At 38.1% G+C, this 21,701-nt stretch overlaps 2 protein-coding genes across 3 annotated transcripts; one reads left to right on the top strand and one right to left on the bottom strand.

Moving 5' to 3' along the window:
* The first annotated feature begins 2,299 nt into the window (after window positions 1-2,299).
* On the top strand, window positions 2,300-12,989 carry LOC110168688 (myosin heavy chain, fast skeletal muscle). Its single transcript, XM_055152404.1, has 40 exons — window positions 2,300-2,349; window positions 2,446-2,657; window positions 2,759-2,902; window positions 2,979-3,135; window positions 3,213-3,240; window positions 3,531-3,645; window positions 3,714-3,806; window positions 3,882-3,945; window positions 4,056-4,154; window positions 4,264-4,367; window positions 4,439-4,577; window positions 4,704-4,822; window positions 4,909-5,058; window positions 5,135-5,305; window positions 5,382-5,688; window positions 5,755-5,831; window positions 5,929-6,016; window positions 6,096-6,213; window positions 6,330-6,453; window positions 6,535-6,671; window positions 6,763-7,018; window positions 7,110-7,352; window positions 7,431-7,607; window positions 7,698-7,843; window positions 7,914-8,004; window positions 8,082-8,471; window positions 8,555-8,681; window positions 8,755-8,873; window positions 8,951-9,147; window positions 9,234-9,417; window positions 9,486-9,651; window positions 10,009-10,133; window positions 10,196-10,504; window positions 10,578-10,781; window positions 10,855-10,980; window positions 11,047-11,217; window positions 11,288-11,392; window positions 12,027-12,122; window positions 12,199-12,330; window positions 12,898-12,989. The coding sequence occupies exons 2-40, from the start codon at window positions 2,454-2,456 to the stop codon at window positions 12,910-12,912; spliced, it is 5,817 nt and encodes a 1,938-aa protein (XP_055008379.1). The 5' UTR covers window positions 2,300-2,349; window positions 2,446-2,453; the 3' UTR covers window positions 12,913-12,989.
* A 663-nt stretch (window positions 12,990-13,652) lies between these two features.
* On the bottom strand, window positions 13,653-20,381 carry xab2 (XPA binding protein 2). 2 transcript variants are annotated; one of them, XM_020935394.2, is made up of 19 exons: window positions 20,188-20,381; window positions 19,674-19,822; window positions 19,475-19,598; window positions 19,170-19,367; window positions 18,937-19,071; window positions 18,694-18,858; window positions 18,476-18,620; window positions 16,850-17,001; window positions 16,659-16,778; window positions 16,450-16,581; window positions 16,217-16,348; window positions 16,016-16,129; window positions 15,772-15,934; window positions 15,502-15,692; window positions 15,292-15,414; window positions 15,045-15,216; window positions 14,829-14,955; window positions 14,213-14,319; window positions 13,653-14,107 (listed from the first exon to the last, which is right to left on the bottom strand). In XM_020935394.2, exons 1-19 carry the CDS (start codon window positions 20,221-20,223, stop codon window positions 14,046-14,048), a joined length of 2,547 nt encoding a protein of 848 aa, XP_020791053.2. In that variant the 5' UTR covers window positions 20,224-20,381; the 3' UTR covers window positions 13,653-14,045. The 2 variants fall into 2 exon arrangements, with proteins under 2 accessions (XP_020791053.2, XP_020791044.2); XM_020935385.2 differs by having other exon boundaries at window positions 14,829-14,967.
* Window positions 20,382-21,701: the final 1,320 nt, after the last annotated feature.

The raw sequence follows: 21,701 nt of genomic DNA on the forward strand, positions 1-21,701 counted from the left end.
GTTGTAAATAGTTGGAGGTGGAAGCACAAGTAGCACTCTGACTCAACATTGTGTATTAGGCTAGACTATGTTTTTTTGTTTTTTTTGTTTTGTTTGTTTTTTTTTTTTTTATTATGTTGCTAACAGCATATCATGGTTTGGCAGACTTGCAAGCTTGAATCCAATTTGTCCACTTGGGGGCAATAGCGCTTCATGGACAAGGACAAGCAATTAGAATTTCTTGTCCAAGTGAAGTCCAAAGGAATAATATCATTGTTATACATTTTATATTATTTAATGGTTACAATAAAAGTATGCAAAGTAAAACAAACACATTCTGAGGCTATATTGCGACTTCTACTACTATTGCAACAAATTAAGCCTTCTTATTAGTTATACTTCCGCTAATAATCTGGCTACAACTACCAGTAGACAGATGTTATTGATCCACAAGAAAAATTATTTGGACATAGTAGCTTACACATCACAATATGGTATAATTAATAAAGTGCAATAATGTAAATGTCAATAATACATTTAAAATAAGTAATAAAAATAGCAAGACTGGGTCAAATATATAATTATACAAATGTATATGTGTAAGTAAGTACAAATTAAATATAGAAATAGTGTAATACAAAATATATTTCAACTATATACAAGAGGTGGGTAAGAAGAAACAGCGCAAAGTCTATTCAGGCTGTTGTTAATGTGGATGCCCAGGTATTTGTAGCAGGAGCCACTCTCTTAGACTCTCATGTCAGAATGAATGCAAAAGTTACTTCTATTCGAGCTTCTAGCTGCTGCCTGTTACATGTAGTAGAATTATAATAATTTCTGCCATAACAATGAGTCAGTTGTTAAAGTTACCAAAATATTTCATATGAACAGAAATAATATATGCAAATGCAATTTTGTTAAAATGAATGATGGGAAAAATTCTGTTCTCCTATTCTGAACCCTACTTTTAGAAGCATATCTACTGCACCTTTTGCTGTTATTGATGCTCGAAAGTAAGTAAGTAGCAATAGGCCTACTCCTGCTACTACCGCTGCTGTTTCTACTACACCCTTTACTACACCCTATCACCCTTCATAAGTTTAAATTGTAGTGGTAAGATTAGCCATAGCAGATGTATGACTAGTAGAAGTTTTTGCAGCACGTATAGTATGTTAATACTTGCAGCAATGATGGAAGTTGGAAAACAACTGAAGTAGCTAGTTTCAGAAATCATATGGGTTACTCCACCCATACTACATCGATGCACTGGAAGTAGTAAACAGCAGGTGTATACAGCTAAGGAGTCTTGTATTTGGACCTCTTCTGACCCAAATATGATGCAGTCTCTTTGTTTAAAACAAACATAAGGTTCACATGCAAGTCAACAAAGTACGATGGAAGAGAGCATGCAATTAATACAGCTAAGCATGTGCAAAACATAAGGGCAAATATCTTTGATATTTGAGTAGCACTTAATATAGATAATCTCCTTCAGGAAGCCCTTCTAGGGAACATGTAATACCACTTGAACTTTATGGAAAGGGTTTACATTCATTTTTATTAGTGGAATACGAGATGACACAGCACACTATTTATAACCATAACCATATATACCAGTGCAACATAGCTGCTTCTCCAACACCCTTCATGCTACTGGCTAAAACAGACACACTGGTCTAAAGTACAGCAGTTGTTTGTTTTGTTTTTTTGTCATGTTTTTGTTTTTGCTGTTCTTTCTCCTTCAATGGTCATATCCCATAATCATCCATGTTAATTGAGTACAATAAATATATCTTCTGTGAAAGATATTGCAATGCCATTAATATTACATTGCAGTCTAACTGATTAAAATATGTTCAGTTGTGTTCAAATGATACCAAGTTGAAATTGTGAAATTTAAATGTGAACATTTTAATTTATTACATATAAAATATACATTTTGAGATTGGACTGCTTTATGGGGATGTGGTCACATGGACATCTAATACCACTGACATTTGAAACAAAAATTACTACTAAAAGGAACTGCTTAAGCTGGGTTTCAAGATGACAGGGATGTCCAAGATGCTTGACCAAATCGAGTAGTTAACTGCCGCTGACAAGACACTCCCAGCGCCTTTAAAAGAAGCAGCGTGCCACATGTGTGAGAACTGACAGGCAGCCCATACAGGTTAGTGTATCTGGTCTAAGGTCTACCTCTTGCAAATGTTGATTCATCTAAAATTTTAACTAAAATTAGGCCCTTTTGAGTTTTAAAAATATTGATTGATTTACAGCATGTCTTTAAGGTTAATCTATTTAATTCTTCTCTTTTCTTTCAAGCTCCCTCTGTGGAAAATAGATTCTGCCTAACAGCTGAATTGAGCTAAAGTAAGACATTAACTACTTACTTACTATTAAGGACAATAATACTTGTTTATTTTATTAATCTAACAAAATTAACATATCTTTCCTTTCACATCAAAGGTGCCATCATGAGCACGGACGCGGAGATGGAGCAGTATGGTCCGGCGGCCATTTACCTCCGGAAACCAGAAAAGGAGAGGATTGAAGCTCAAAATACCCCATTTGATGCCAAAACAGCTGTTTTTGTGACTGACCCAGATGAGATGTACCTCAAAGGCAAACTCATCAAGAAAGAAGGGGGTAAAGCCACAGTGGAAACCGATACTGGAAAGGCAAGTGGTTTGTTTTTTTCATTGATCAAAAGTTAAGTGAAAATTTATTTTCATGGTTTTATTTTATTGCATCATGATGTTGACTAGATACTTATTTTTAGACTGTAACAGTCAAAGAGGATGACATCCACCCAAGGAATCCTCCCAAGTTTGATAAAATTGAGGACATGGCCATGATGACCCACCTCAACGAGCCTTGCGTTTTGTATAACCTCAAAGAGCGTTTTGCATCATGGATGATCTACGTAAGCAAATGTGGAAACAGAAATAGATTTACAAACCATATACAACATATAATGAAATCTAAATCTCATTTAACAGACTTACTCTGGGTTGTTCTGCGTCGTGGTGAACCCTTACAAATGGCTTCCTGTATACGATGCTCAAGTTGTTGGGGCCTACAGAGGCAAGAAGAGGATTGAAGCCCCACCTCACATCTTCTCTATCTCTGACAATGCCTATCAGTTCATGCTCACAGGTGAGACACTGGCTTTTGTTTTGTTTTTTACCTTTGTTTTTCTGTAGTATTATTTTGAGCATTCTTTGCCATTTCAGATCGTGAGAACCAGTCTGTCCTGATTACGTAAGTACAGTAATGATGCCACATTTTTTCATTTCAGCAATACCACCCTGTACCTTTCACACCACATCCAATTCAGGTCTCACCATTCTACCATTGGGACAAAAGATAGATGCACATTGTGAAAAAAAAACAAAACAAAAAAAACAAAAACAAATGGACATTAAAATGTTGTTTTCTAAGTCTACTAGTATATGGTAATGCCAAGACTGTGAATTTATGTGCATTTCATTCACATGCACTGTAAATATGATTACAATTTTACTGAATTGATAATACAATTCCAACAACAGTGGAGAATCCGGTGCTGGAAAGACTGTCAACACCAAACGTGTCATTCAGTACTTTGCAACAATTGCTGCAGCATTTGGTGGTAAGAAGGCAGAACCAACCCCTGGCAAAATGCAGGTATGGTGTCAAGATTACATACATCACTCCAGGACTTACTTAATATTCATCAATATATATTATTTTAGGGTTCACTGGAAGATCAAATTATTGCAGCCAACCCTCTGCTGGAGGCTTATGGTAATGCCAAGACTGTGAGAAATGACAATTCCTCTCGTTTTGTGAGTAGTACTTAGTAAAGGAAAATGATAACAAAAAATATAATTTACACAATACTAACTTTGATTAATTTTTAGGGAAAATTCATTAGGATCCATTTTGGAACTTCTGGAAAACTGGCTTCAGCTGACATTGAAACATGTAAGGCTGTATGGTTAAATGTTGTCTACTTTATGTGAATTGCTTAGATTGGGAATATATTTTATGTACTGTCACTTAAAAAAAAAATTTATAAATAAAATTATTGTCAGATCTGCTGGAGAAATCCCGTGTGACCTTTCAATTGTCCGCTGAGAGGAGCTACCACATCTTCTACCAGCTCATGACTGGCCACAAGCCTGAGCTGCTGGGTATGTTATGTCACCTAATGTCAACATTTGTGATGCCTAAAATATATTTTATATTTTTTTATACTATACTTTTTTTTCCTTTTTTTTTTTTTTTTTTTTTTAACTCCAGAGGCCCTTCTGATCACTACTAACCCTTATGATTACCCAATGATCAGCCAGGGTGAAATCACAGTCAAGAGCATCAATGATGTGGAGGAATTCATTGCTACTGATGTAAGTTAAAACAACAATAGCTAGTGTGGTGATAAAACAAAAACTACAAATTATTTAAAATTTTCATGCAGACAGCCATTGACATCTTGGGCTTCACTGCTGAGGAGAAACTGGGTATCTACAAGCTGACTGGAGCTGTGATGCACCATGGTAACATGAAGTTCAAGCAGAAGCAGCGCGAGGAACAGGCAGAGCCTGACGGCACTGAAGGTGTCATATTATTTATGTTTTTAAATTTCATGAAAAATAATCCATGAACATTGCATGTGTATAGTATGTGTATAACTACTGAACACTCACATAGCAAATTATTTATTTTTCTTATCTTTTTGCCAGAGGCTGACAAAATTGCTTACCTTATGGGCCTGAACTCAGCTGACATGCTGAAAGCTCTTTGCTACCCAAGGGTCAAAGTCGGAAATGAGATGGTCACCAAAGGTCAAACCGTCCCACAGGTAAGTGTGTGGTTCTGAATAAACTAATTAACTTGAATGTATTATTCTTCCAAGTTCATCATTCTGATTTTTTTAATGTCCTGTAGGTCAACAATGCTGTTAGTGCTTTGTGCAAGTCTGTCTATGAGAAAATGTTCTTGTGGATGGTTGTTCGTATCAATGAGATGTTGGACACTAAGCAGCCAAGATCCTTCTTCATTGGAGTGTTGGATATTGCTGGATTTGAGATCTTTGATGTAAGTTTAACACTATCTTGAAAAAGCATGCTCATTATGACTATGAGGTAAATAGTGAATTACTTTTGATTTGTAGTTCAACAGTTTGGAGCAGCTCTGCATCAACTTCACCAACGAGAAACTGCAACAGTTTTTCAACCACCACATGTTTGTCCTGGAGCAAGAAGAGTACAAGAAAGAGGGCATTGAATGGGAGTTCATTGATTTTGGTATGGACTTGGCTGCCTGCATTGAGCTGATTGAGAAGGTAATATGTCTTTTTTTTTTTTTGAACAGTTATACATTTTGATGTTCAAATTCTAAAAATGACAAATTCTTCATAGCCAATGGGCATCTTTGCCATCCTTGAAGAGGAGTGCATGTTCCCGAAGGCCTCTGACACAACCTTCAAGAACAAGCTGCATGACCAACATCTGGGCAAGACCAAAGCCTTTGAGAAACCAAAGCCAGGCAAGGGCAAGGCAGAGGCTCACTTCTCTCTGGTCCACTATGCTGGTACAGTAGACTACAATATCAGTGGCTGGCTGGACAAGAACAAGGACCCTCTGAACGACTCAGTTGTTCAGCTCTACCAGAAGTCTGCAAACAAACTGCTGTGCTTCCTGTATGCTGCCCATGGCGGGGCTGAGGGTAAGAGAATTTATAAAAATAATAAATAATAATGATTACAAAAAATAAAGTATATTTTGTTTAAAGCTGAGGCCTCTGGTGGTGGCAAGAAGGGTGGCAAGAAGAAGGGTGGTTCCTTCCAGACGGTGTCTGCTCTTTTCAGAGTATGTTTTTTTTTTTTTTTTTTTTTTTTTTTTTGTATTATGTATATCCATTGATTCACATTATAAAATATGTCAATCATTATCTACTGATCCTCAGGAAAATTTGGGCAAGCTGATGACCAACTTGAGGAGCACTCACCCTCACTTTGTGCGTTGTTTGATTCCCAATGAATCTAAGACCCCGGGTAAGCATCTCCTTTTTTAGAAAAAAAGTCTTTCACTGTGATTGAGCATTTTAATAATCAACATGACATTAAACTACAGGTCTTATGGAGAACTTCCTGGTCATCCACCAGCTGAGGTGTAATGGTGTGCTGGAGGGCATCAGAATCTGCAGAAAGGGATTCCCCAGCAGAATCCTCTATGGTGACTTCAAGCAGAGGTTTGTAAATATGGATTTTAACAAATTTAACACATCAAGGGTTTTGATAATACTTATGCAGAAAAGTGGGAAATATGCAGTAATGCTCAAGATAAATTTTCTCATGTGTACATTAGATATAAAGTACTGAATGCAAGTGTCATCCCTGAGGGACAGTTCATTGACAACAAGAAAGCTTCAGAGAAGCTGCTTGGCTCCATTGATGTGGATCACACTCAGTATAAGTTTGGACACACCAAGGTAATATTAAGTTAAATTCATCAATAACAGATATGGAAAGCTTGTTTCCAGATGATTTAACTTTATTATGTTGAAAAATAGGTGTTCTTCAAAGCTGGTCTGCTGGGTACTCTTGAGGAGATGAGAGACGAGAAACTGGCTGAACTGGTGACCATGACTCAGGCTCTCTGCAGAGGATATGTTATGAGGAAGGAGTTTGTCAAGATGATGGCGAGAAGGTATACTTTATTATCTATATATCCAATCATTTATCCATGTATAAAGTGAGTCATAATTTAAATGCCGTACTTAAACTTTTTTGTCATCCAGAGAAGCTATCTACTCCATCCAGTACAACATCCGCTCCTTCATGAATGTGAAAAACTGGCCATGGATGAATCTGTACTTCAAAATCAAACCCCTTTTGAAGAGTGCTGAGACTGAGAAAGAATTGGCTCAAATGAAAGAGAACTATGAGAAGATGCAGTCTGATCTGGCAGCTGCTCTAGCCAAGAAGAAAGAGCTGGAGGAGAAAATGGTTTCCCTGTTACAGGAGAAAAATGACCTACAGCTTCAAGTGGCATCTGTAAGTTAAAAAAAAATATACTTTTATTTATATTATTAAATATTTACAATCTCTGATATACCCCTGTTAATTTTACAAATACATTTATTAGGAAAGTGAAAACCTCTCTGATGCAGAGGAGAGGTGTGAGGGACTCATCAAAAGCAAAATCCAACTTGAGGCCAAACTCAAAGAGACAACTGAGAGACTGGAGGATGAGGAGGAAATCAATGCTGAGCTGACAGCAAAGAAGAGGAAGTTGGAGGATGAATGCTCTGAGCTGAAGAAAGACATTGATGACTTGGAGCTCACCTTGGCTAAAGTGGAGAAAGAGAAACATGCCACTGAGAACAAGGTGAAAATAACTGAAGATGAAATTTTACTACTCACAGAGAACTAAGCTAATAATATTCCATACTTAATTCACATACAGGTGAAGAACTTGACAGAGGAGATGGCATCTCAAGATGAAGCTATTGCCAAGCTGACCAAAGAAAAGAAAGCCCTCCAAGAGTCCCACCAGCAAACTCTGGATGACCTCCAGGCAGAGGAAGACAAAGTCAACACTCTGACCAAGGCCAAGACCAAGCTGGAACAGCAAGTTGATGATGTATGGCCATATAGTTTTATTCCATCATTAATCTCAATGCTTTTTCAGAATCTCAGCAAAACGACATTAAACTCTTATTACAATTGATAGCTTGAAGGGTCTCTGGAACAAGAAAAGAAGCTCCGCATGGACCTTGAGAGAGCCAAGAGGAAGCTGGAGGGAGACCTGAAACTGGCCCAGGAATCCATCATGGACCTCGAGAATGACAAGCAGCAATCTGAAGAGAAGATCAAAAAGTATACATTTTCAAACATTTAATATAATACAAAATTTTACAATAAAAATAACCCTGGAATGTGATTTTAGGAAGGACTTTGAGATCAGTCAACTCCTCAGCAAGATCGAGGATGAGCAGTCTCTTGGTGCTCAGCTTCAGAAGAAAATCAAGGAGCTTCAGGTAATTACCGGGACTGTTTCTGACAAGTGTTTTGGCTCAGATAAAAAAAGACTTTCTGTTCCTATGATCACATGTAGGCTCGCATTGAGGAACTGGAGGAGGAGATTGAAGCTGAGAGAGCAGCTCGTGCAAAGGTGGAGAAGCAGAGAGCCGACCTCTCCAGGGAGCTTGAGGAGATCAGTGAGAGACTGGAGGAAGCTGGTGGAGCCACTGCTGCTCAGATTGAGTTGAACAAGAAACGTGAGGCTGAGTTCCAAAAGCTGCGTCGTGATCTTGAGGAGTCCACTCTGCAGCATGAGGCGACAGCCGCAGCCCTTCGCAAGAAGCAGGCTGACAGTGTGGCTGAGCTGGGAGAGCAGATCGATAACCTTCAGCGTGTCAAGCAGAAGCTGGAGAAAGAGAAGAGCGAGTACAAAATGGAGATTGACGATCTGTCCAGCAACATGGAGGCCGTGGCTAAAGCAAAGGTAATTAAGACACCAACAAATGCATCATCCTTGTTGACATCAGTTGACAACCATGCAAAATACCGTGAAATCTTTCCTGTTAGGGCAACCTGGAGAAAATGTGCAGGACACTTGAGGACCAGCTGAGTGAGCTCAAGGCCAAAAATGATGAGAATGTCCGCCAGCTGAATGACATTAATGCTCAGAAAGCAAGACTCCAGACAGAGAATGGTAACAGTCTCAAACCTGAAAACTTGTTCAAACTGGGTTGTGTGTGAATACTAAATTATGCTGTGTAATACAGGTGAGTTTGCTCGTCAACTTGAAGAGAAGGAAGCTCTTGTTTCTCAGCTGACCAGAGGCAAGCAGGCTTTCACTCAGCAGATTGAAGAGCTGAAGAGACATGTTGAGGAAGAAGTCAAGGTATGTAAAATAAAATTTTAAAAAAAAGTTGGTGTATAGAAATGAATGACCACTACATTGACAATACATTTCCACAGGCCAAGAACGCCCTGGCTCATGCTGTACAGTCTGCCCGTCATGACTGTGATCTGCTCAGAGAGCAGTTTGAAGAGGAGCAGGAAGCAAAGGCCGAGCTGCAGAGAGGAATGTCCAAGGCCAACAGTGAAGTGGCTCAGTGGAGATCCAAGTATGAGACTGATGCTATTCAGCGCACTGAGGAGCTGGAGGAGGCCAAGTAAGTAGGACAATTCTTCTGAATATTGACTTCCAGAGATTTTTTATTTTTTTAATCTGATTTGTTCTTCAATTCCTTTATCACAGGAAAAAGCTGGCCCAGCGTCTGCAGGAGGCTGAGGAATCCATCGAGGCTGTGAACTCCAAGTGTGCCTCTTTGGAGAAGACTAAGCAGAGGCTGCAGGGTGAGGTGGAGGACCTCATGATTGATGTGGAAAGAGCTAATGCTTTGGCTGCCAATCTGGACAAGAAGCAGAGGAACTTCGACAAGGTAAAAAAATATATCTTAAAACATGTTAATGGGGAATATATATTTTATCTAAACATAAAATTCTTCAGGTTCTGGCAGAGTGGAAGCAGAAGTATGAGGAGGGCCAAGCTGAACTGGAGGGAGCCCAGAAGGAGGCTCGTTCTCTGAGCACTGAACTCTTTAAGATGAAGAACTCTTATGAGGAGGCCCTGGATCATCTGGAAACCCTGAAGAGAGAGAACAAGAACCTGCAGCGTACGTACTTAACCATTATCCAACAAACCTTTTTTTACTTATATTAAATACATTTATGTGCAATAAAACAAATAAAAACTTTCAAACTTTCACAGCTACATTCTGATGGCACTTGGGTTTGGAAACCACCCAAAGTTTATGTTTTTGTAATCTATAACATACTCTAGCGAAATTGGCATTACATGACAAAACAAAGATTTATGGCCGTTATGCAGGGGTCCTGTAAAGTGAAAAGTTAATATTTTGATTGAAACAAAAAAATGTAATGGCTTATTCTTACACCATTACTTTTACTCTGTCAATTTAGGATAAAACAACACAATAACACTATTGCTATGCTATTTTGTTACCTTCTAGAGGAGATTTCTGACCTGACTGAACAGATTGGTGAAACTGGAAAAAGCATTCATGAGCTGGAGAAGGCCAAAAAGACAGTTGAGACTGAAAAGGCAGAAATCCAGACTGCTCTTGAAGAAGCTGAGGTAAAAATATACATTTTTGCGTGGAAAGTAAATTTATTACAGTATCAACATACTATATCTAGGGAACACTGGAGCATGAGGAGGCCAAGATTCTCCGTGTCCAGCTGGAGCTCAACCAGGTCAAAGGTGAAGTTGACAGGAAGCTTGCAGAGAAAGACGAGGAGATGGAGCAGATAAAGAGGAACAGCCAGAGAGTCATTGACTCCATGCAGAGCACTCTGGATGCTGAGGTCAGGAGCAGGAATGATGCCCTTAGAGTAAAGAAGAAGATGGAGGGAGATCTGAACGAAATGGAGATTCAGCTGAGCCATGCCAACAGACAGGCAGCTGAGGCCCAAAAACAGCTCAGGAATGTCCAGGGCCAGCTCAAGGTAAAAAATATTTTTAAATCTTTCATATTTTGTTTTTTAAAGGTATATGAAACAATGTTTTTTCTGTTACCAGGATGCCCAATTGCACCTTGATGATGCCGTCAGGGGACAGGAAGATATGAAGGAGCAGGTGGCCATGGTGGAGCGCAGAAATGGCCTGATGCTGGCTGAGATTGAGGAGCTGAGAGCTGCTCTGGAGCAGACAGAAAGAGGACGTAAAGTGGCTGAGCAGGAGTTGGTGGATGCTAGTGAGCGTGTTGGACTGCTTCATTCTCAGGTTGGGTTTTGGAATCAGCAATGTAGATAATGCACAACAGAAAATATAAACCAAATATATCTTTATCAAACAGAACACCAGTCTTCTGAACACCAAGAAGAAGCTGGAGTCTGATCTGGTCCAGGTTCAGAGTGAAGTGGATGACACCGTTCAAGAAGCAAGAAATGCTGAAGAGAAAGCCAAAAAGGCCATCACTGATGTGAGCTCACTGATTTAAACACAGTGTGTTTATAGCAGAACAAATTTACAATGACCAACATTTCAGGCTGCCATGATGGCTGAGGAGCTGAAGAAGGAGCAGGATACCAGTGCTCATCTGGAGAGGATGAAGAAGAACCTGGAGGTCACTGTCAAGGACCTGCAGCACCGTCTGGATGAGGCTGAAAACCTGGCCATGAAGGGCGGCAAGAAGCAGCTCCAGAAGCTGGAGTCTAGGGTGTGTGTGAATCATTTTTTTATTTGAAATTCACTGTAACAAGTCATACATAATTTTTTTCTTTTAAAAGGTGCGTGAGCTTGAGGCAGAAGTAGAAGCTGAGCAGAGGCGCGGAGCTGATGCCGTTAAGGGAGTCCGCAAATATGAGAGGAAAGTAAAAGAGCTAACTTACCAGGTAATTACTGTAGTTCTCCAGGTAAATTTACTTTGTCAATGTGCACCTGGAAATGTGCTGTGAATGGCTAGTGAAGTACCACTTATTATGGCGGCACGATGGCTGAGTGGCTAGCCTTACAGCAAGAAGGTTCCGGGTTTGATCCCCGGGCCTTTCTGTGTGGAGTTTGCATGTTTCTCCCTGTGTCTGGATGGGTTTCCTCTGGGTGCTCTGGTTTCCCCCATCAACCCAAAACATGCTGCATAGGTCTCCAAGAACAGTTGATAGTCAAGGTCAGTTAAATACAATCAGTGAAACTGTCCAGGGACTACAGGTGGAAATTAGCACTGGTGCTAGTGGCTAGACACTTCACCCACATTGCCTGTGTGTGCGTGAGTGATGGTGGTGGTCGGCGGGACTGTTGGCGCCGATTCTCATGGCAGCTGCACTTCTATCAGTCTGCCCCAGGGCAGCTATGGCTACAACAGTAGCTTACCATCACCAGGTATAGAGTGAATGAATAATGCTGAATGTAATGCTCTGTAAAGCGTCTTTGTGACAAAAATGTTTGTGAAAAGCACTATATAAATAAAGACTTATTATAAAGCTGAAATGATAGAAGCATGCATTGACTTTTTCACACATTTGCTTAAAGACTGAAGAGGACAAGAAAAACGTGAACAGACTTCAGGATCTGGTGGATAAACTTCAGCTCAAAGTTAAAGCCTACAAGAGACAGGCTGAGGAGGCTGTAAGTAAAACACACACACATTAGGCATGTGTAAACTTTCTAAGGACCTCATAATCAATGCAACTTGCATTAACAGGAGGAGCAGGCCAATGGCCACATGTCCAGACTCAGGAAGGTTCAACATGAACTTGAAGAGGCTCAGGAGCGTGCTGATATTGCGGAGACTCAGGTCAACAAGCTCAGAGCAAAGAGCCGCGATGCTGGAAAGGTAGTAGGACTTGTTTGAAACAAGTTAAATGATACAGGCTTCTTTTCAAATGCAAGGTACCTTACATCGCCTCTGTAGTCAGTTCCTTCCAAACAGACAGCTAATAGAACATGCTTCAGAGAGAATGAGCAGCAGCCCCAGATTCACACAAAATAACATGTTAACAGTAGGACTTCGCAAGATGGTCAATGGGAGCATTCTACGAAATATAAAAGGGTCCCTACCCTTTTGGGGGAATAAGTGAGATAGATTTTTTATTTTAGTTATTTATTTATAATAAATTTAAAGCAATTAAGATCCATCTCCTTAATTATCTTGGTGCATTGTGGGTAATTTACCAGTGCAAAGAAAGCAAAGGATGCACTATATTCTTGGTAAAGCAGCTGCATGCTAACCAAATGGAGGACACATGCCTGAGAAGGACATGAACATTTGGAACATGACCTGGACATCTTACCAAACCCACATCAGGCCAACCCCTTGCATTTGAGAAACAGCTATTGTAAACTACTAAATACTAGATTAATACCACTCTACATCTGTAAACAAACATTTTGTATTCTACAGGCGGAGTCGGAGTAAGAGTGATTCTCCCCTCAATGTTCATAAAATATGAAGCATTTGAGGTGCCACTGAAAATAAAAAAATAAAAAATATTCTCTTACGTTTTTGCTTTTATTTAAAGAGATGCCAGCAGTATAAATGTTTGCATATTTGGTATGACATTTCATATATTGGCATTATTTTTTCCACATGCATCATACATTCACACCAGAACCTCCTAACAATTAGCTCTCTACAGCCCTGAATGCAAATTACAAAATAAGGGGGTAGGGTAAAGGTCAGACTGGTTACAGAGACTGGCATATTAATCTATTTTGACTGATTATTATGAAACAGGTTTACTCTTGAAAGCAGGATTATGGTGCAAAGAAATCTCATTCTAACTGAAATGATTAGACTACTTATTTATGCAAACCTAATTGAAGGCAGTTTATGATTCCTTAAATGATACCATATAAGAAAGGAAATTATGAAACAGGTGCTACAGTGCTTCCCGTTTGAAACACTAGCAGTCACTGCTCTGACTTTGATTCGAATTGATTCAAAATGTAATCATCCAGTGTGTACAAAAAAAAATTATTTAATTTTATGGCCATTATCACCCAGCCCTACTGGTTACATGGTATCATCTAAATCTAATGTTATGGAATGCACACAAATAAAAAATATATATTGTGGTATAAAAAAATATAATTTCTTTAACATTTGTCCAAATCAAATCAAATGCATGCTGATAATGAAAAGTTGATTTATACAAGAACATTGTACACGTTAGTTTATTAAGAATGAGAAACACAGGTTTGTATAACTTAACCAGGTTAAGTTACAAAATTGCTGGGTTGTTTTATTTAATGGGAGGAAACACAAAACTTCCCAAAGGTCCAATTTTAGACAATCTTATCTCCTAGACACATTTACGTAAAACTATGACCACCTCATCTATTTTTGTGGAAGATCCCACTTTCGGTGTATATTTTTACATTCCATAAACTCCTGAGAAAAGGCACCAAAAAGGTCTTCTCACTGCGTCAACATACCATCTATGCAGAATTTATTATCTGTAACTTAGACTTGAAGTGCAATATTAATTGTGAAAAAAGCTATTACAGATTACAGGTAGGTTACAGATAGTACTGCATCAATTGTTCATCTTAATCATCTTTAAGCCCACCAAAGACAGCTGTTGGGACACTCTTCTGTTCAAGTTGCACTTCTGTAGTGGTAAAATAGGCACAGTGAAGATAATACAATACCATAAGTGGCATTTAATCAACACAAAGCAGGTAGTGCCACTGAACAATGTGCATGCATTTCTTACCATCTGGACCTTGATTATCGTCATCATCGTCTTCATCATCTATGTCAATTTCATCTGGATTGACTTGTTTGGAAAGTTCTGCTAGCTCGCTACGTGAAGTATCACTCCTACACACAAAAAGTGTATATGTATTAGGTTTTTTTTATCTATAACTTCTAAATTCTAGCAACCTTATAGTCATGGATCAAACATTATCCTCAAAAACTTAAAACATAAGTGTATGTAGTTTCAATTGGGTCCAAGCTTTGCTAAAATACAATTGCAAAAGTGTTGTATGTATTACAGGTGTTTTCTCTCAGTCAGAAATCTTGGGTGCATCATTTTCACTATAAAATTAAGTCTGCAAGTTTAGAAAGCCTTCTGTAATCTATGCATATACTTTTCAGACTTTCTGTGGCTTTTTGTGCCATTTTGCATCACCCTTTCTCCACATGTCCAATACTTTTTCCATGGCGACTTTCACACTACTGCACTGTGTGGATTAATTAAGTTGGCAACATGTGAAAACGTAGTAACATCTTATAAGAAATGTGAGCTCAAGTGCTATGCAGATTATTTTCTTTCAATTTCCATCTTAAAAAAATAGCAACCCATCATTTGTGGCAGACAAACAAACCTGACAAAGAGGATCTTTTCTTTAGGTTTAGGTTTATCCCGCTCAGCCTCTGCTGCTAGCTGTTGTGCCTTTTGTTCCAGCATTTTCATGTCGTCAATACCCATTTGGCCAGGAGCAAGATCAGACACTACAGACAAAGCTTTATTTAAATATGTATTTTTAATTCTATTGTAAATTATGTAAATAATTATTATACTGTTATAATCTATACAATACCTGTGCCTGTAGAGCTTGTAGTGGCTTTCAGCATTTGAGAGGACATGAAATTGACCTGAGTATTGTAGGTGGCCTGGACACTGCGTTTGATTCTTAACATTTCTCTAATTGTATCCTCATTTCCATGACGAATTTCAAACTCCTTCCACATTTGCCAGAAATTAGCTGTCACCTGAAAGGACAATAAGAGATTCAAAGAGAGTTTCAAATTCCCTTTCTAAAAACATTAAAAAGTGTCTTAACATACCCTGGGATCACAAATCTGTGAGCAATAGGAAAAGATTGCCCTGGCTCGATCAATTTCACCCAGTTTACTCTCCATATCAGCAAAACGAAGACACATGTCTCTTGCATGTTCATCAGGTAAGACCTTAAATATTTTTCAGAATTATTACACAAATTTTACAGCATTCACAGATTTTTTGGAAATTCTGAACACAGACAAAAATACCAGTACCTCAATAGCTTTCTGATAGATTGCTCTTGTATAGGTGACTCCATAAATTTCAGCTGCTCTCTTAATGTAAATATTGAACATGTGGTGCCTCTCCTCAATTTCTACTGCCTCTGTAGCTCTTTCATAAACAGCCATGGCATGGCGAGCTAATCCGTACTCCTCCTCCAATTTGGCGTAAAGTAGGTAAATGGCTGTAAGTTTAAAAAATAAATAAATAAAAGTAGATGATGGAAGAAGAAAAATATTTTTTAAAAACTAAACAAAGCACACTTTTTGCAAACTTTGCTGGGCAGCCATCAAGGGCCTGTTCAAATAAATCTCTTGCCCTCTCCAGTTTCTTCCCACCATATCGGTCAATAAACTTGGTAAGGTAGGTGTTCCAAATGTCATAAACATTTGGCCACTTAAACAAGGCAATACCACGCTCGTATGCCTAAAAAACAAAACAAAATAAAAAAGAATTTTGAGATAAAAGCACAACAGTTGTAAAATATCTCAACATAATAAGCTTTACTTTAAAGCTTTCTTCAAAGTAGTTGTGCTCTTCAAGAAACATGGCATAATTGATTATGATCTGTGGTGTTGCAATGCGAAGGTCAATAATGCGGTCATATACAGCTTTTGTGGACTAAAGAAAAAGGGAAGAAAGGGAAATAAGATCAAAGAACAATCAATTAAAACAAACACTTTAAATTAATGTTTAAATTAATCAAACCTGAAATGTTCCCAGACTCTCTTCAAGATCAGCCAGCATAGACCACACTTTCAAGGACTTATAGACTCTGTTCTGGACAGGCTCAGAGGCATCAAAGTATTCTGCTTTCTTGGATGGAATTGCTGTTGCTTTCTACATGTCAAAAATGTACAAATATGTTACACACATTTTTTTATTATAGACTTCCTATCATCAGAATAAAATCACTGATCGAGTATAGTGTAAAATTTAACCCTCAGTATGCGCAGGGCCTGCTCATAGTTTTCATGACGCAGTTCCATTTCTCCATATTCACACCAGACTGCTGCCAGGTCATCCACTTGTTTGTAGTTCACTTTAGTAGCTTTTTCAAAGATCGTTCTGGCCTAAGTAAAATGTGCAGTCATAATTGCGAGTGTAATTAATGTCCATGTCCTTGCAAAAAAAAAAGAAAATCTCTTACATCATCCAACTGCTCGTTTTCTTCATAGAACTTTGCAAAGGAAACCCAAAGTGAATGAGGCTTTCCAGTGGCTTTTATTGGGTCAACTGTCTGTACAGCCTCAGTGTAGGTGTTAATAATCTGCAAGTTTTTATATTATATTTAAAATAACAAAAACACAAAAACTAATTCAGATTTTGTCCCAGTGTTACCTGCCGTGGATTGCCCTCACAAAGCTTCACTCGTTTGTGCCACTCATGAACATTGTGTGGATTTTGACGAAGTAGAACACTGTTCAGAAGAAGAGGACGACGAGCAATAAGTTGTTCAAAACGAGCTAATCTAAGCTCTAAATCAATATCATCTGGGGGGAAAAAAAAAAAAAAAAAACAGAAAGTATGTAATGCCATGTGCACAAACCAGAATTATTTAGTCTATGATATCATTTTACTTGAGGAACCACATATTAATTGCTAATTAAGTGGTAATTTGGTATGCTAGTGGATATTCACCACCTAGTGCTTATTACAATAATAGTCGTGTACCACTAATAGTAATAATGAATAATCATACTAATGAATAATAATAATAATGATAATAATAATATTATTATTAGGCCCAAGTGCCAGAAGCTGGCGAAGGGCACAAACTTTGGCCGATTTCACACAAAAAAAATTTTTTTATTAACATGTGCCAAATTTTAGAAAAATGGCAGGGTTAGGTTAGGAGTTAGGGTAAGGGTTGGGGCTGGGGCTATGGTTAGGGTTACAACTAGGGTTAGGTTTAAGCTATGTTTAGGGTTAGTAATGTTAGGCTCAGAACTAGAGTCATGGTTGGTTGGTTATTATGGTTAGTGTGGGGCATAATAATGATTTATATTTATTAGGGCCGGGCACGTTAACGCGTTAACTTTGCGTTAACTAATTAAGTCATTAAAGCCGACAATTATTTTAACGGCATTAGCGCAGTTTTTATTATTTATTTATTTATTTTATTGTAAACGTCTGTTTCTCACTGGCTTTTATTTTGAAAAAGTCCACCGCGAGCGTTTCTTTAAGTTTGACGTCTTTTCTTGACACTTTTTTCCATTTTTTCTGGCCACGTGAGATGCAACGTGCCCGAACCTCCGCGAGCCGCGGGCACAGGTTCGGCCGCAGGCTCCGACTCCCGTCGCGGCTCCGGCCGCCGGTTCAGCCGCGGGCACCGGCTCTAAGCTGATCTTATTTCTTTAGTTCAGTATTGGAGTAACTGATTTACCCAGATACCATTGGAAGAAAAAATGTGATTGGTCCATTTCCATTCCATTATATTAACCCTTTGTTTCCTAAGAAATATCAGTCCAAGTTTATAACAGTGATCTAGAAATTATTACTAGTGTAGTGTTCATTACTCACAGCATAAAAAATATTCAATAAATATATTAGTAGTACAATCGTCCATTCAATATTTTTTCTTGAGCCTTCAGAACACCTTGAAGGCTCTGAGGATTCCCCTGTGAAAGAAATGCTGTTTGCACAACAAATGTATGGCTCTTTCATTTACATTTCCAATAAAAGAGCGCTATACTCTACTTTTTAATTCATTAATTGGTTTTGCGTATAACATGCAATTAATCACGATTAATCACTCGAACTCATGCGATTAATCGCGATTACATTTTTTTATTTTTGCCCAACCCTAATATTTATATATTTTTCTTTTGATTATTATTATTAAAAATGCTAATGACTTAATACTTACAGAGAATATGTCCAAGCAGAAAAAAACATTACTAACAATCAAATGATCTTATCTATGCCTTTTACTACAAATTACTAATAAATGTGTGTTAATCTCACCCTCTTCATCTTGGCCCATTTCAACAGTGGTTTCCATCTTGGCTGCAATCATGCTCTCTTCAAACTGTGCATAACTATCAAATACTTGTGTGAAATCTCTAACTGTTACCACAGTAAGAATGGCCTCCTCATACACATCACGAGCCTGTAAAAAGTAAATCAAGTATCAAACCTGATGCATGTTTTCTGAAAACCAATGTATTTAGATATAAACAAACCTTTTCAAAGTGCCCACTCCTTATATAATAATCTGCCAAGGAGCACCAAAGTTTTCCTAGTTGGTCAGTGAATCGGGTAAGTCCCCCTCGGATAATTGCTCCAACATTCAGAGATGTAACTTTATCAGGATTCTGGGAGATAAGGTCACACAGTTCATGCCACAGCTGAAAAAAATAAAAACATTTGCGCAAAATGAACAAAAGCGCTGTAAAGAAACCCCTTGCATAAAGAGTTCAGCATACTTGATAGTTTGACTTGCCCTCCTTGGATACAAAGCTTTCATCATTAACAATGTCAGCAAGTCGCAAAGCAGCTTCATCCAAGCGCCCAACAGAGCGCAAATAATCTATGTATTCCTCTGCGTTCTCTGGAGATAGCTGATGGACAACATGAACAGTTTGAAGAAATTCTGCTATTTCAACAAATTTACATGAGAGTAAATGTTGCAAGATAATTGTTAACAGCAGCGATTTACCTTTAGGTATCTCCGGTACACTCGAATAGCTGTTTCTGGGAGGGGTAGATTACGAACAAATCGCAGATACAAAGGCCAGATTCGTGGGTGTTGAGTAACTGGCAGAGCTCTTAGGGCACGATCAAATGTCCTCCGACTTCTTGTGATTTTACATTGGGAAACAAGGAACTGGCAGTAGTCAAGCCAAATTCTAGGCATCTATGTGGGAAAAAAAATTAACAGTACAAATTGAGCAGGCTAAATCTCTCTCAATCTCTCTCTAAATATAGATAGATAGAGAGATAGAGAAAAATATATAAAATTACCTTGTGCATGAAAACAAGTGCTCTTTCGTGGCAGTTGTTGACTTCTTCATAAATTGGCTCTGTTACACATTTTCCCTTGACCTGTTTACGTCTCTCCTTTAGATAATTGTACCACAGCTTGTAACTATATAACACATGGATTAAGACTCAAACAAAGCCAACATTAAATCAAATAAGGTGGCACCGAAATTATGCTTACCTGCCCGGGAGCTCTTTCAAAGCACGTTCATAAATCATGTTCAGAGTTGTTTTGGGTCCATTTTGTTTGAACTCGATGTAACGCATCCAGCACTTTACAGAGTAGGGGTTCCTGATTATTTCCTCTTCGTATGGTAGATCGTCATCTTCCTATAACGGGATGCAAAACGAATCAACATAATGACGTGATCATGAAGGTCAACAGTGGCTGCATACGCGCAATAACCGTAACCTCTTAAAACTGACTGTATTGCTTGTAGTCGATTTTAAAAGATAGTTCCATCAAATTACAATACATATTGACCAAAAGAGTCTGTTAAGGAAATCTGTTAAACATCAAGCGAAACACAATCAGATAACATTAACAATACTGTTTTTATTTATATAATTTTGATTTTTAAAAAAAAAAATAAAACTAGCTTTAAATGTTCTTACAATCATGTATACACTCTATGCTCACAACGTTAAGCTAGCGCTGCTTGCTAAAGCATAATATATTGGAAAATTAAACTTACAAACGTCACGTCAGCTTTTCCGTTGAACGAAGGCATGCTTTGAAACGTTACAAATGATTTTCCCCAGAATATATATATATATATATATATCAAAAGAAGGCAGACACGATCTCTTTAGCTCTGAAATTCGATTAATTTGTTGTTGGCTAAAGTCGTGTTTGCGCCACACAGACGTGGGCGGAAACACCTCCTTCTTCTATAGAGTTTGAAGACGGCTGTCGTTGCTTTAGGTGCATTACCGCCATCTTCTGGATGTTTGTGCGGATATAATTATAAACATGATGACGGACTTTATCCCATTCTGCCTGTTCGTATCATCTCTTTCTTTTTTTTTTTGTTCCTCCTTAACAATAACAGTACATGGTATAAATCCATGGATTCATGAACACTATTTTAATGTATTCAATATCTTGATTTTGCTGAATTTAGAACAATGGCTGCTAAAAAGCCATGCTTGCACTCAGCCTAGTGGGTGAGTTCTGTTTTTCCCAAGGACACAATGATAATGCCTTACACTTGTATAGTGCTTTACAGACTTGACAAAACCTCTGAAAATACTATCATTATCCATTCACTCCACACTCGATTGTAGTAAGATACTCCTGTACCCACAGGTTCTCTGGGTTAGACCACAGATTGTATGTTTATATATAGCCTACAGTCCTAATGAAGCAACACTGCTTATATGTCCTTCAGCCCTTCCGACCATCACCTACACGCACACATAAAATTCATACATAAGTTGTGTGAAGTGCCTTTCCCGAGGACACAACAATAATAGTATAGTGAGGCAGGGTGTGAACCCCAGACCTTTGGGTTGGTGACCGAGTGGTTTTACAAAAATAAACTGGTAGGCATTATAAGAAAACAAAAACATAAAAAAAAAACAAAAAAACAATTTCAGTAATTTATTCGCACAAAAGATACATGGGGTGTCATTGCTGTACCTACCTACCTACCTACCTAATAGTGTTTTTCTTGAATGAGTTCATAGGAATGAGATATTAACTATTGTACAACAATGTGAAATTTAAAAATCTATTGAATTCACAGATATAAACATGTTACTTACTAAGAAAATTATTAATGTTGTTGTTAAGCCATTTTTTTATATCTGTAATTTGTCACTGACAAGAGGAGTATTTCAATAAAGGCAATAAAAATCACCAATTATTCACTCATATTTCTACTTCCACAAGTCTCTAAAGTCTTGGAAAAACTTTTTGCTCCCAGACTCAATAAATTCATCAACAAATATAACATTCTGTCAAATAACCAGTATAGATTTCGTTCTAATTATTTTACAATAATGGATATAACTAAAACATCTTCGTGGATCTTCAGAAAGCATTTGGTATGCTGGACCATGCAATATTGCTTGATAAATTGTATTATTATTATTATTATTATTATTATTAGGCCCAAGCGCCAGAGGCTGGCGAAGGGCCTATTAGTATCGCAAAGCGATGCTCCAAGTGGCAGAAAAATGGAATGGCGCGACGTGACTCGCCCGT

This window comes from Boleophthalmus pectinirostris, unplaced genomic scaffold, assembly GCF_026225935.1.
Source record: "Boleophthalmus pectinirostris isolate CB_2022bp ecotype Guang Dong unplaced genomic scaffold, ASM2622593v1 HiC_scaffold_17, whole genome shotgun sequence".
Taxonomy (NCBI): domain Eukaryota; kingdom Metazoa; phylum Chordata; class Actinopteri; order Gobiiformes; family Gobiidae; genus Boleophthalmus; species Boleophthalmus pectinirostris.